The sequence below is a fragment of the Zalophus californianus genome, chromosome 8, assembly GCF_009762305.2.
Source record: "Zalophus californianus isolate mZalCal1 chromosome 8, mZalCal1.pri.v2, whole genome shotgun sequence".
NCBI classification, from domain to species: domain Eukaryota; kingdom Metazoa; phylum Chordata; class Mammalia; order Carnivora; family Otariidae; genus Zalophus; species Zalophus californianus.
In genome coordinates this window covers 24,350,381-24,365,750 of record NC_045602.1, presented here as the reverse complement: position 1 = coordinate 24,365,750, position 15,370 = coordinate 24,350,381, and the positions used below count along the sequence as shown (strand labels likewise).

The 15,370-nt window shown below is 43.6% G+C and overlaps 1 protein-coding gene across 1 annotated transcript in view; it reads left to right on the top strand.

The window, feature by feature from the left end:
• Positions 1 to 15,370, top strand: part of ALK (ALK receptor tyrosine kinase) — a 685,531-nt gene that overhangs the window by 354,203 nt on the left and 315,958 nt on the right. The window contains exon 4 of the mRNA XM_027621933.2: positions 13,835 to 14,036. Coding sequence (XP_027477734.1) covers positions 13,835 to 14,036 — 202 coding nt within the window. The remainder of the gene's footprint in view (positions 1 to 13,834; positions 14,037 to 15,370) is intronic.

Below are 15,370 nucleotides of genomic sequence, written 5' to 3'. Positions count from 1 at the left end.
TATTTAATAGAATTATCAATTTTAAAAATCATATGCATGCAGAGGAACAAAAACACCAAGTAAAATAAAAAGTTTGTATAGTAAGACTCTAGATAAATTGTTTTCTCTTATTTTTTTTCTAAATTGCATTTAATGAACATACACAATGTTTATAATAAAAAAAGTAATTTCACTGGGAAAGTATGATTTGTCCCTATCTTTGAAGCTATTATTGAAATTTAGTTTCACATTGCAGGTAGATCTTTAAATAAGCCTCCATAGTATTGAAGCCCATATTTCAATTTTCTGGCTGAAAACTTTTCAGATACAAAGTCACATTCTTGACCTTATCTATATATTCAAAGACTGTGGTGCTTGGAGATTTTTACTGTATGGTACTGGAATCAGCAGCAAGATCAGCAGATGTTATTTCCCAAAGGAAATGAATCTAACAGGACTCTGGAAGATACAGCTGCTTCTCTGTCACCCAAACAGAGCCCAGCTGCTTTCGTGAGGGCTGTAATCCAGGGAAAGGCCCTAAATGTTCAGTCATCTGCATGGATCTGCCAGCCTCTGGGCCACTTAGTCTGCACCACGTTGAGCTGATAGGCAAGGTAATTGATCTCTCTGAGCCTCCGTTTCCTCATCTAAGAAGCGGATATAATGATCATATACCTACCTACCGGTTTGTTGTGAGATCAAGTGCAATAAATCTTACAAGATGTTAACTCAGTGCCTGGGACATGTTAGGCACCCATTAGATGTTAGCCATCATTATCCTTACCATCCTACATCTGTATTTCACTCACTGTTTTTAAAGATAACAGTGAAGCCTAGGGAGATGTGATTTGTTGTAGTTTAATGGGAAGAGCCATGGATTTGGAGTCAGATGACCTGGATCATAATAGTGGTTGAAGCACTTACTCATTCAGTGGCCTAGGGCAAGACACTTAATCCTTAGAGGAGTGCTGTCCAAGAGAAATATAATAGCCAAAGATGTAATTTTGGGTTTTCTAGAAAACACATTACAAAAAGCATGGTTTTACTAAAAATAGATATTTTCTTTAACCCAATATACCCAATATTATCCAACATGTAATCAATATAAAATTATTGATGAAGTATTGTATATTCTTTTCCTGTATTAAATCCAGTATGCATTTTATACTGACAGTACATTTCAACTTGGAAGCTACATATTCATCTGAAATATTTTATCTCTATCTCCTAAACTTCATAGTTGAAAAATCAGATTCACATACCCAAGTTGTTCAAACATATTTTTCCAATAACTGAATCAACTGTCAGTTTTCAAATGTGAATTAATCAAAATTAAATATAATGAAGAATTCAGTCCCTCAGCTGCATGAGCTACATTTTGAGTACCAGTGGTACCAGGCTTAGTTAGCAGCTGGCCTATTAGACATAGGTACAATTGGAGATGACAGATTACTTCTCCTCCCAAAGTCACTCAGCTAATGGGAGGTGGCTCAGGGACCAGAATCCGGCCAATAGAATTTCCACATATAGACATTTGAAATTTGAACACTACTCCTCTTGAGCCTTTCCATTTTATTAACTGTGACTCACAGTAAGAAATGTACTTTATACAAAAACGTGTGTGTGTATCTGTGTTTATGTATATATGTGTGTGCATGTGTGTCTCTCTGTGCATGTGTGCATGTGTGTCTGTGTGTGTATGTGTGTCTGTATGTATGTGCATGTGTGTCTCTTTGTGTGTCTCTGTGTGTGTCTCTGTGTGCATGTGTGTCTGTGTGTGTATGTGTGTCTGTATGTGTGTGCATGTGTGTCTGTGTGCGTGTCTGTGTGCGTATGTGTGTCTGTATGTATGTGCATGTGTGTCTGTGTGTGTGTGTCTGTGTGTAAAGAATTATAATTTATTATTATGTGCGTGTCTGTGTGCATATGTGTGTATGTATGTGCATGTGTGTCTCTGTGTGCATGTGTGTCTGTGTGCGTATGTGTGTCTGTATGTATGTGCATGTGTGTCTGTGTGCGTATGTGTCTGTGCATATGTGTGTCTGTGTGTGTGTCTGTGGGTATGTGTGCATTTGTGTGTCTGTGTCTGTGTCTGTGTCTGTGTGTGTATGTATATCCATAACCATTGTTTCCCAAAGGAAAATTATAATGTGGATCTTTTAAAATTCCAGTCTCCTTTTTTTTCCTCCTGATTTCCTCCTCTTTCTCCTTCTCCTCCTCTTTATTTAATGCTGGTCATGACCCACTAAAGTGATTTCATGGCCCACTAATGGGTTATAAACCACAATTTGAGAAACACTGATCTTAAGAGTCTAAATTTCCAGGCACCTTAAAAATTGATTTGTTTTTTTTTAATTTTTATTGTTATGTTAATCACCATACATTACATCACTAGTTTTGGATATAGTATTCCATGATTCATTGTTTGTGCATAACACCCAGTGCTCCACGCAGAACGTGCCCTCTTTAATACCCATCACTAGGCTAACCCATCCCCCCACCCCTCCCCTTGATTTGTTTTGTGTTGTAAATAATAATCCTTCTATAGGCACCAGTCAGTTCAAGGGGAACAATGTTCTCCCCAATATAAATAAGAAGAATGACACTAGTCTAGATAAGATACAAGGAAACAGATGACTTACCTGCTTTTTCCTTTCTTGATCCATTCAGCAGATACTCATTGCAGAAGCACTGTCCCTGTCACTGTGTTAGGCACTAACAGCTGGCCCGAGACAGCCAAGATCCCTGTTCACAGAGTCAGCTACATAGCTCCCGAAGCCCTTGCTACAGGGGCTTAGCCAAAGAAAGATCTTGGATGCCTTGTTTTATTTTTCCCGTAAGAAGACCAGAGACAAGCCATGGTGCAGATGTCCAGCAACCCAATTAGTGACTCAACTCCATTTCCATTCGACGTGCTCTTGCTTGTCATTTTATGGTCACGAGATCGCTGCCACCTGTCCAGGTCTTCTGTCTGTGTTCCAGGCAAGAAAAAGAAAGAAGCGTTGGGGGTGGGGGGATGTCTCAAAATTCTCCAGCACATAGGGTTGCCAGATAAGACACAGGATGTCCAGTTAAATGTTTCAGAGAAACAACATAAAGTATTCAGTCTCAGCATGACCCATGCGGTATTTGAGACATATTTGTACTGAAAACATTATTCACTATTTATTAATGCAATTCACGTTTAACAGGGTGTCTTGTATCTTTTTTTGCTAAGTCTGGCAACCCTCTGAGCACAGTTCTGCTTACAGTTCACTGGCCAGACTGTGTCACAAGGCCACTCCTATCTGTCAAGAAGGCTGGTGAAATCTAGTCATTTTTTAACTTCCAGTCTCAATAAAAGAGAAAGGCAAGTGAGAAGGAAGTTGGTCAGAGAGTTGAGTTGAGTGAGCCCACCTATGGCATCTGCTACAGGTCAGGTCCCCTCTGGACTTCCTTGAAGATCATAGTAGGAAATTTGGATTTGAATTCATGGTCGGTGGGAAGCTATTGGCAAGTTTCGAACAAGGGAGTGACTAACTCTATTTAAGAAGATGGCTTTGGCTATGTGTGCAGAATGGAAGGGGGAAGGTAAGCAAGAAGTGGGAAGACCAGTTGGAAGAAACCCAGCTTGTTCTAGAACCTTTAAGAACTCCGCCTAGCCATCCTGCCATGCCCCTCCTGCCTCAGACAGGCCCTTCGCTTTCCTACATGTGAGTTCCCTCTTCTGAAAAACGAAGATTTGGACGGGGTGTTCTCTTGGTGCTCCATGCAGCATGCCCAGAGTGGCATACAGGTGACATGGTGGCCTTCTCTTGCTTTTCGGCCACGTAGCTTGGTTGTCAATGTTGGCCCACGTTTTGTACTCCTTCAGCAGAGGAGTGTCTGAGAGCCATAGTACATGGAACATCAGAACTTAAGATCATGAAGCTAAGATCCTGTGAGACTCCCACAAGGAAATGGGTAAAAAATTGCTTTTTAAATTTTTAATTTAAAAAATAATCAATGAAATGCACAGAAAAAGTAATAAAATCTCTACCTCTTAGCAAAAATTTTAAAAAGTAACATGGACAATTTTTATACTCTGACATCTGGGACTTAAAGCAAATGTTGAATAATCTGATTCCAGAGCTAAGAACCAATGTGGATAAGGGAAAACCTGATTTCATGCTTCTCTCCCTCCAAAGTGGATTTTGTTACGACAAAGGCACTTTGGTCCCCTAACTGCCTCCCTTTCCTACCCCGCCTGCAGCAGATAATTTTCTCTCTCCTTCCTCCTGCTTCTCATTGAATTAAATCAATTGTTTAGTTTTCGTCTGGCTTCTCCTTTCTCCCTCTCATCAGATCAAGTGCTTTTCTATTTTCCTTGAGGATTACCAAAATGAGCTCTTAGGGGAAAAAAGATTTCTCAGCACTTTAGCTTCTGTTCCTTCTATTTATTTGCTTTGCGTTTTATTATCCTTTTTGCTGACACCCCAGGACACACACGCAGTATGTAGAGATTATTGGCTTTTTCCCTTTCTCCTAAACGAAACCTGTTGGTTAAAAAAAAAAAAATGTGTGCCCCCCAGAAAGATTTATTCCTTTTGAGAGGGGCAGAGATCTAATAAGGGATCTGTATTAGCATGAACACATACACACAGATACACACCCTTATATAGCTATTTATATACATGCGCATGCAAATCTACACATACTTACTATACACACACACAAGCATGAATTCTTTCTGCCTTAATAAACTTGGACCTGAGAGGGAGTTTGCAGAACTCCGCCAAACACGCAAGTGTACTGCGACTTTAGGCTACAACTGAACTCATAGTGTTGAGATTAATAATACTGTCAAGGAAAATCAACTCCCCCTACCTCCCTTCCCTCCCTTAATGAGCACACTTGGTTTTTCTCATCATTTGATCTCAAAAACTGATACCATTTCTCTTCAGAGTGCTTTGCAATGATGGGGCAGTAAAGCAATACATTTAAGTGCTGGTGGTGGATCATCACAGCAGAGACGGTCAAAGTGCCCAGGGCTGGGTCCTACCACAGCCCAGCAGCCCTCTCTGGAGCCCAGCCATACCCCTTCCCCCTCCTGGATTGAGTGTCCTCCCCTGCAAGGCGAAAGGTGGTGCTTGATGACCCTCAAGAGCTCTAGGTCTTTGAAGTTCTGAATTCCTAAGTTAACCCACCATTGGGCCAAGCACCCCAGTGGGGATAATCCCACCTACTCCTTCCTCTAAATTTCAGAATTCTGCGCTAAAACCTAAAACCTGAGTTGAGGGTAGAGTAGCAGAATTTGAATTTGAAAAATAAACAATAAGGGAACTCTTAATGTAGTACCAGTGTGCTCTGGTCACTTTGTAAGATTACATGAGCAGAGGAGACCTTCACATACTGCCCAGCCACTGGGAACCACCATAGGCCCCCACAAATGATTTCCAAAGGAGAACTTATCTGTCTGAGTCCCACCAGCCCACGCCGTGGTCTTTGACCTCTGCGCATAATTAGATGATAGGCTTGAGACCATCTACTTGACCCAGTCCTCAGAGTTGTCAGGGTACAAAGAAAGGAGAGTGAGGTCTGGGGCAACAGGGTGTCTCACCGAAAACGCCATGGACAGGTGGGGACTGGAGCTTCCATTGGAAAGGGAGCCTGAGAACCTTGTTTCCAATTCCAGACCCACCACTGATTTGCAGTGTGATCTCGGGCAAGTCCTTCACTTCTTTGCTTCTTGGTTTTCTCCCCAGTACAGCCAGGGGGTAAGCTTTGTGACCACCACATTTGTCTCTAGCTCTGACATTCTAAAGCTGGATGTGGAATGTAGTGCTTTTAATCTGATCAGGTAGAGAGACCTACATGGTAACTCAGGAGCCTCTCCAGAAGCAGGATTCTGCCACGAGGAGCTCAGTTCTTGATGAGACGGCAGTTTAAAGTCAGACAAACCAAGAAGACTTAAATTTAAGAGATGCTTGAGATACAGATAGATCATTCACCTTCTTAAGATTTTAGAGATGCTTGAGATACAGATAGATCATTCACCTTCTTAAGATTTAAGAGATGTTTGATGTACAGATAGATCATTCACCTTCTACACTACTTTCTTTTCTTTTCATTTTTTTCCCCTTTCTTTCTACAAACGGTCTCTAGAGCAGAAATACATTGGAGGCGGGTTTCCAAGCACATTCCATGGTACATTATACACAACAGCAAAAGAGTTCTGTACCCAAAGGAATTTGGGTAATCTTAATTTTATGTTCTACTCTTAAAGAGTCATGACTCTTTGGCATAGTAAGGTTCTAAGAAGCCCTGCAGTGAAAGAGCCTGTTTCCTTTTGTTTGACCCAGTAACCTTCCAGCCTACTTGATCCCAGAGATTTCCCGTCATACCTGTCAGCCCCCTGTGGGGCTGGTATTCTGTGACATGTACTCTGGGGACAGCACAGCATTATCCCCTGACACCACATCTAGTGGCCTGTGTCTGTATGAGGCCTGCGTGGGTCACATTGTACTCCTTCTATCCATATTCCAGCCCATTTAACTTCTGCTGCTCCTTAGGTCCCATCTAATATGAACGGCATCATGATCAATCAAATGAGCGATAGCTTAAAATAATGATTTAACAGTTTAATTGCAACATGGACAATTAGCCAATGGTGGCAGAATGCTGTGTGATTTATTGAGACAGAAGTCTGTCCATCTACACATCTGTTTACCGATGTTCTTATTCAAAGAATATGATTAAGAGGCTTCTGGTTCAGGACGGTGGGTTACACACACGTTTGTCTCCTTCTCTCCTGAAATACCACTCAAGTGATGACCAAGGAGGGGATAAATTCTGACTAGCAAACAGAACTGGAGGAAACCCATGAATGATTTTAAGAGCACAAGGCTGGTGATGGAGGAGCTGAAGCAGCCATAGCTGAAAAGACGCAGGGAGAGTTTAGCACAGAGGGAGTCCATCGGCTGGGAGAAACAACAGCCAAGTAGTGATAAGGGATGCTCCGGAAGGATGGAACAGAGTGAAATTCCTCTGGACTATGGTTCCCCATATGTTCCCACCCACTTTCAACCCCAGTTTTCCAGACTAAAGGTAGCAGGATATTTAACTGCAGGGGAAAGGAAAAGGGAGCTCATCTCTAAAAGTTCAGGTGCTAAGACTGCTAGCAGCAGTGTTCATGGCCCGAGTGGTGAGTCCATCCTGCTGTCATTGGGGAGTGGGCACCAGCAAAGTGGCATGGCCCTGACACCTGCCATCAGGCCAGTTCTGACAGAGAGAGCAAGCACCATCTATGTGCGCTGAAGTCCCTATCAGCATTCCTTGTCTCTCCTGTTTAAATATATGGTGCTGATCCAGGATCACCCAGCCTATGAATAGCCCAGCAGCATGAAAAAGAAATATTGGGGTGCCTGGGTGGCTCAGTCGGTTAAGCATCCGGCTCTTGGTTTTGGCTCAGGTTGAGGTTGTAATCTCAGAATCCTGGGATCAAGCCCCGTGTCAGGCTCCGCACTCAGCGTGGAGTCTGCTTGGGATTCTCTTGCCCTCTCCCTCTGCCCCTCTGCCTTTATCAACATAAAAAAATGGGTGCCAGAGAAAACAAGGATAAATTAGGTAACAGAGGTTAATTTGAAAGATAAAGGTCTTCAGAAAAATTTTAGGCTGAGCAGAGCAGAGAATGAAGGCATCAGAGAAATAATAAAACGAATTTACTAGAGATGAAAGAGGAGTATGTTTTCTGAGTGAAAGAACCCACCAAATGCCAGGAAGAATTTTTATAAAGATCTGAACCTAGATACATTGTATTGAAATTTTAGCAACTCAGTGTTAAAAAAAAAAGATCTTGAGGGGCACCTGGGTGGCTCAGTTGATTAAGCATCTGGCTCTTGATATCAGCTCAGGTCTTGATCTCACGGTAGTGAGTTCAAGCCTCACACTGGGCTCCACACTGGGCGTGGAGCCTATGGTAAAAAAAAAAAAAAAAAAAATCCTGAAAGCCTCCAAAAAGAGAAAAGACAGATTGACTACAAAGAGATTAGCAATAAAGCTAGCCTCAGACTTCTCCTCAGTCACACTGAGGAGACAACACTGAAGCTAGACCTTCAAATTTCTGAAGCAAAATTTCTAATCTGGAGACTATAGCCAGAAAAGCTGTCAACCAAGCGTGAAGACAAAATAAAAATATTTCAGATATTCAAAGATTCACGATGAGTTTCCCCTGAGGAAGTTTCCTAAGGATGGTGGGACTGATGGAAGAATCCCAGTGAAAATAAATTCCAGAATAATGCTCTGCAGGAAGCCCAGAAAGCAGCTGGTCCAGATTAAAACAGGAAATCAGTGTCTTTGAGAAGAAGGGAGAGATTTTTCAAGGAATATATAAAGGTGTTAGTGATATGGTGTAAAAGACAGATGGAAAGTAAATAGAAAAAAGAACGAAAGAAGGCAGATATAAAATTAAAGAGAACAGCAACTAGAAATTTCCAGAAAGACAAACTGTACAAGAAAGTCTGGGCTCAAAACATGAGGCAAATTAACACAGAGAAAGAGAGAATATTCATTTGATCTTGATGCTAGAAACATTCTCCATGAAGTAGAAATGTGTTGTTTGGACCTATGGAGAAGATCACAAATATAACCCTTCTTCACTGCACTGGAAAAATAATACAGTCATCAGTATATAAGCTCTACTTACTGATCGTCAAAGTTTAGCATCAACTTGTAAACAAAACACAAGACCTAATCACTCTTAGGCAATGTTGACAAATGTGAGGAAAAGCCCAGCTGACCTGGAAGGTGGACGTGGGCAGGGAAGGTGTGGGGAAGGACAGAAGGACTAACAGCCATCTTCTAGTGAGGAGAGCCAGGAAATAGTGTATAAAGCTGATGGAACAAGTAATACATTTGCCATGGAAATTTAAAAAGGCAAATAATAAAAAAGAAAAACGGGATTTAAAAAATCAAGAATTAGAAGAAGGGGAAGAGTACCATTTTTCTAACTGTCCCATGGATGTAAGGAGCCTAAAGTTGTTGCCTCAGCAAGTAACAAGATGATCGCCATATTTAGAATCCTGAAGGTGGCCACCAAAAGAACTGAGAAATCTTAAAAATGTTCCTGGGACTTGGAGAGAGGAGCAGGATTGGGGGATAGCTTTAAAAAATTATTGCGTGCCCTCCTTAATACTGCATGGAGCCCTGGGTGTTATATGAAAACAATGGATCGTGGATCACCACATCAAAAACTAATGATGTCTGGTATGGTGACTAACATAACATAATAAAATTAAAAAAAAATTATTACATACGGTTGTGGACTGTCTGACTTCTGGCCACGTGCGTATATTGCTTCGACTTTTTGAAGTCACTGAGTACCTGCCCTGTGCAGGCATTGTGTTGAATACCAGATACTCAGAGGTGGTAACCAGCCTTGTAGCAGAAGCGTCTAAAGAAACAGATGATGCGAGTTTAGGAGCCCTTCCTTGGGATGTGTTTGTGGAAATCGGAAGAGAAGAAGCAGGGCAGGGAATCACAGTTCACAGTGTATTTGGCCAACCGATGGAGACTGTTGGTATAGAGCCGCCACAGAGGTGAATTAGGACAAGCCTTTAGGACTTGGGGCTTGGAGACTTGACATGGTTCCTTTAGAATGATAATATTCTAGGCAGGCAGATAGAATTACCGACAGTTTGGAGCTGGGAGGGTTCTTGGAAAGATCTGTCCAACCCTTTCATTTTACTGACAAAGTTGGCTTGGTCGTGGCCGACCTAGTCTTCCTGACTCAGTCGTCCTGACTGCAAGTTTAGTAAGAGCTAAAAGGAGCTTCCCATTTAGACACCCCTGGAAGCACAAAATCAACATCTATCATGGACCTACGGAGGTTAGGCACTGTACTGGCCATGTCACGCATGTTATCTAACTTAATCTCTACAACAGCCATGTGAGATAGGCTAGACACGTATTACATTCGAGCAAACTAAGGTTTAAAGAGTTTAAATCATTTGTCTGAAGCTTAGAGCTAGACAGACAGAGCCTGGATATGAATGAGTCTGTCTGACTCCAAGGTTCATGCCCCTTGGTTTCTGGCCCATAATTTGCCCCCTGCTGACTGAGATAAGAGCTACACATCCCTATATTGATGACCAACGTAAAAAATAATGGCCCTTCCATATTTAATCATTGAACATATCAACGTGATCCACTAATAAGGGAAACATGATCCTGGCACTGTCTAAGCAAGGCTCTTTGATCTGCTTCTCCACTCCCCCATGGCCCAGCCTGGGGGAGGGTCTGTGAGCTGCCAGGCCATCCTTCTTGATTAGAAGGGACCCCAGGAGCCTCTAAGTAGCCCCAAGCTATTCTGAGCAAAATAAACAGGAAACGGAAAAGAGGGAGGGGAGACAGAAATGCTCACTGACTTTAAAAGATTTATACTGACAATATCCCAAGGAGCTTATGAAATGTATTTTTTCCTTTTTTTTTTTTTTTTTGGAGAGAGGAAAGCTCCTGATGAAGAGAGAGCTCTCAACTAGAGTTTCATTGACAGTGAAGATACTTTAAGCTCAGGTTTTTATTGATAGTCCGGTTGCACAAAACAAAATTCATATAAACATCGTCTCACATATTAGAACTGGAAAAATAATCCATCTTCCAGTCAGCTTGGAAAGAGTTCCGTTATTGAGCTACTGAATTACAAGGACAGAGTTTACATGTGTTCCCACCCCCAGGAGGGAGGGAGAGTGGTGCAGGAGGAGCCCTAAGCCTAGCACCTGATTCAGCTTGATTTTCTCCCGCTGGCAACTTGAGTTTCCCCTGGGGGATGTGTGTGCACATCTTCTGAGAAGAGGGAGAACATTTCCTTTCTCTTGCCCACATTCCTTCCCTCAATAGCTCAAAAACTGGGTTTCAATATGACATTCCACCAACTTGAAAACATCAGAGCAGGATCTCAGACCAGGGTCCAGTTGCTGCTCCCTTACATGTGACAGGCTGGCTGCATTCTAACCCCAGGCCATGCCCCAAAGCTTGTGGAGCAAGACTGTGCCACCCAGAGATGTTTCCAGGACTCTCACCTGCTCTGGACAAACACACACTCGTCTGGTATTGGAAACCCCAGGTGATCCCAGAGTCTGTCCCCAACATGGCACTTTTGCTTACAACAGTAACAATCTAAACACGTCCCATTGGCATTTAGCCACAGCCTTTCCTCGTGTGACTGGTGCTATAGGACAATGTCAGGTCAGTATTGACCCCCCCACCTTTCCCCCACCATAAGAGATTCATCTTTCTGAAGCACCACTCTGACGACCTCACTCTCCTCCTCAAAAACGTTTTCCAAAAATAAAGTTGAATACCAAGTCCTGTATGGTCTGCTCCCACCCCCACTGCCCTAGCCTTGTCTTCAGCTGCCCCTCTGTGACCCAGTGCCACTATGCACTTCCTACATTTATGCCTTTTCTCCCCTTCCCTCATCTGCCACACAGCCGGTTCTGCCAATGTCTTTGTCTTTCTCTCCCTGTAAGACCTAGCTCAGAGGTCGTCTTCTTTATGACTTTTCCCAATTGAACCCAATGTCTTCTTCCCGGAGCCTCTGAAAGTGCTTCACCTGTATGTGTCTTACGACTTTATAACCTCTACTTTTGATGGCAGTTATTACAATGACCTCATCCCCCTTGTGGACCTGGAGTTCTAGAACTATGTTCTGGTTTCTGTCTCTGTCCCCAGAGCAGAGCCCGTGCTTGGATGTTCGCTCAACACTGGCATCCAGGAAATGAAATTTGAGGGCAAGAAAGAGTGAGGAAGGGAGCTAGTGAACAAATGGATTTGGTCCAGCACCCAACTGCCTGCATTTCTCTCTTCTTCACCCTCTGAGTGCCTGAGTCCTACAGCTTGACCACAATGCACTCTGATCGTATTTTAGGATAAGGGATACAGTGGGATAAGGAGAAATATACAAGGGAAAGAACACCGGTTAGAAGTCCAGAGACCTGGACTCTGGTCTGGAGTTTCAGATCAAGATGTTGGACAAGTCATTTCCCCATTCTGACTTGCAGTCTACTTCTCTAGAAAAGCCAGGACATTATATTAGATGATCTTTAAGTCCTTTCTAATTCTGAGTTTTTTATTCTAATCCCTTTCTTCTACCTCTGTGCCCATGACGAGAATATCTCCCCCATTGTAAAATAGGATCATAATATAGATTATTTACTGAGGTTTGTCGAGCCCTTTTTACTGGTCTATCTGCCATGCAGAAACATTCCTGCAATCACAGAGGGTTCAGCTTCTAGTGCTGACCCCAGGTCCCCAGTCCTGCGCAGAAACAGTCTTGTGCTGACCTCATCCTGATTTTAACTGGAAGTCACATTTCTCTACTTCCAGAATTTTGCAAGTCTCTAGTTCCTGATATTATGCCTTCTCCTTGAAGAATGCTTCTGGTAGGGATCCCTTCTTTTCATCTGCATCATTCTTTACCCCTGACTGCTAGTTCATTTACCTACGTGGTCAATTGGGTTGTCTGTAGAAGAAGACCAGTTTGAAGCACTCAGAAGTGATTTCACAAGGCTGAGCACTCATTAGCTGGTTCACACTGGAGGGATTGGGGATCTTACAATAGGCTTCCAATGCGCTGTGCTCTTATGCTGACAGTAAGCCCATGAATACAGGTTTCTTATAGATCACTTGGCCCGTGCTACTGGAATTAGGCTTGGCTTGCCCCTGAGGGAGACTCTGCCACAGGCCAGCATCAGGGGAATTTGTAGGGCTTTCCTTGTGGAGACCAGTTACAAATTCATATGACTCATAGACTCAAGAGCTGAAATGGATCTTAAGAGATTATTGAGTTCAGCCAACCCTTCTCACCCTGTTTTATAAACAAGGAAACGGAAATCTGAGAAAGTTAATGCTCTGCGAAAGATCACTCAGCTAGTAACCAAAGGATCAGTGATCAGGAGCTGTGAACGTGTGCCCCAAATGCTGCCTCTCCAAGCCACCCGCCTCTCAAGGGAAACCTTGAACTGGTCCGAACTATTTGAGATTGTAGAGCCAACACATACATTCCAGAGAAACTCTGAGTCGGCCATAAATTGAGTGCCAAGTTGGCTTGAATGCACTGTGGGGAACTTGGGTCAGCTTTTATTGGAACTGTGACCTGTCAGGAGGCCTAAGAAGCCCCAGAGTGTAGCCTGGCTTGTGGGACGTGGAAACACCCTACATGGATGTTGCCAAGATGCCACTGATGTTCTTGCTCCACTCTTGGCACATTTACGGAGGCGGTGACTGCCAAGGCTGTCCCTGTAGACCAGGATGTAAACCCAGCAGAATGTCTTAGCACCTGGGTTACTCTTTGGGGATTAGAGAATACCCCTTCTTTTTCTCCAGTTTCCTGTGAGACTCCATTAGTTGTGCCTATTACAGGCTGGCAAAGAATCTGTAGCTGTCTTCTCTGCTTTAACTTAGAAGACAGTTGAAGTCAAATAATTGATTATTTAATAGGGTCCTTTCCCTCTGCACAAAACTGGGTAAAGAACTCTCCAAGCTTATCTCAAGTGATCCTTATAACCACCCTGTGAAGTAGGTGTTTTCATTCCCATTTTACAGATGAAGAACCTGAGACTCAAGGACATAGAGCTAGTTAATAAGGGAGCTAAGGTGAGAACCTTAGTCTGCCTGACTCTAAAGCCCAAGTCCTGAATTACCTCTTGCTTCAGGCTTTGCTTTTCACAGAGATAATCTAAGGAAAGGGGAGGAGGGCTGGGTGTATGTGAAGAAGGTGAGAAAGGCCTCCAGTATTTGCTGACTTTGGTGCCATTGGTCTCTATATCCTGCCATGGATATGCTGCTGGTCCTACTGTCTGGCCACACCTGCAGAGTCACCCTCTCTGTCTCTTGCCAGGCTCCTTCCTCCTCCTCAACACCTCTGCGAACTCCAAGCACACCATCCTGAGCCCATGGATGAGGAGCAGCAGTGAACACTGCAGGCTGGCTGTGTCCGTGCACAGGCACCTGCAGCCTTCTGGGAGGTATGTCGCCCAGCTGCTGCCCCACAACGAGCCTGGAAGGGAGATTCTCCTGGTACCCACTCCAGGAAAGCATGGGTAAGTCCTTCTCCATGTCTAAAACTGATTCTATAAAAGGCCATTTGGCTTTTGGCTGCAAATTTCCAGAGTCTGTGACATCTACTTAAAACTCACGATCGTCCTTTAATGGGTAGGGTCCAGATTGAGCCATTACTGCTAATATTCCCAAGGTAGTGTCTCGGGCACTGATCTGTGGGGCCCTCTGGCCGCCCAGGGCTGGTGGTCCTTCCAGAGGCCAGAAGACCAGCTGGCAGAGTGGGCCTTTAATGAGTGGGTGTTAAAGATATTTATTTCCCAAAGTACAGACGGAGCCAAGAAGAAAACAGCCAAGGGGAGTGTTAAGAGGCCAAAATGAAAGTAATTTAATATGCTGGATACTGGGTTTTACCAGCAGGACATTGGCAGGAAGGGAAAGAGCAAACTATTGTAATCACTCAAGCAGGTCCTGCAGGAGTACGAGACCTCAGAGCAGATAATTGGTCAGGGATGCCACAGTGGTATCAATTCAGTGGAGATTGGGACAGGCTTTGTTCCCGAACCTCTAAGGCTTACAGAGTCCTGAAGTCACACCAGATGCCCATGTCAGTGAGCTCAAGCTTCTAGGAGATACCCACTTGCTTACTCAGCGATCCACTGAGCCTCTAGAAGTAGTTACATTGGAAAGCAAACCTGAACCAGGGTATCTCTGTGCATACCTATTTTCCTTATTCCATAAGAATAAATACCATCATAAGACCCCAGTTTTGGGGCGCCTGGGTGGCTCAGTCGTTAAGCGTCTGCCTTCGGCTCAGGTCATGATCCCAGGGTCTTGGGATCAAGCCCCGCATCGGGCTTCCTGCTCAGCAGGAGCCTGCTTCTCCCTCTCCCACTCCCCCTGCTTGTGTTCCATCTCTCACTGTCCCTCTCTCTGTCAAATAAATAAATAAAGTCTTAAAAAAAAGTCTTGAGGGGCCCCCGATCTGAATACTTATTATAATCAACAAGAGTGAGAGATATATCTCTGTGACGTGTTTACAGAAGAAAGACCTCAAATTTCTATCTAAGCTTAGACTTAGGTTTCCTCTAAGAAGATACCTTTCCGAAGAGTCCCATCTGAACAGTGATGTTACCCATCCTTCACCTCCATGGTGTGCTGGGTGAGGAGGGGAGAGCACCTGTCTACTGCTCTTCCAACAAAGCTCTGTGGCCTCCTTAGTAAGTTCTTGAAGGTCTCTACCCTACTATCCTACCACTGACCCACCTGTATGTAGTTATGCTTCAAAGAACTACAACCTGCTACCATCCCAGCAGGAATGAAGCCTTGGCTTCAAGAAGGATGCTGTCCCGGTACCTAAACTCCGCTCCATCTTCTT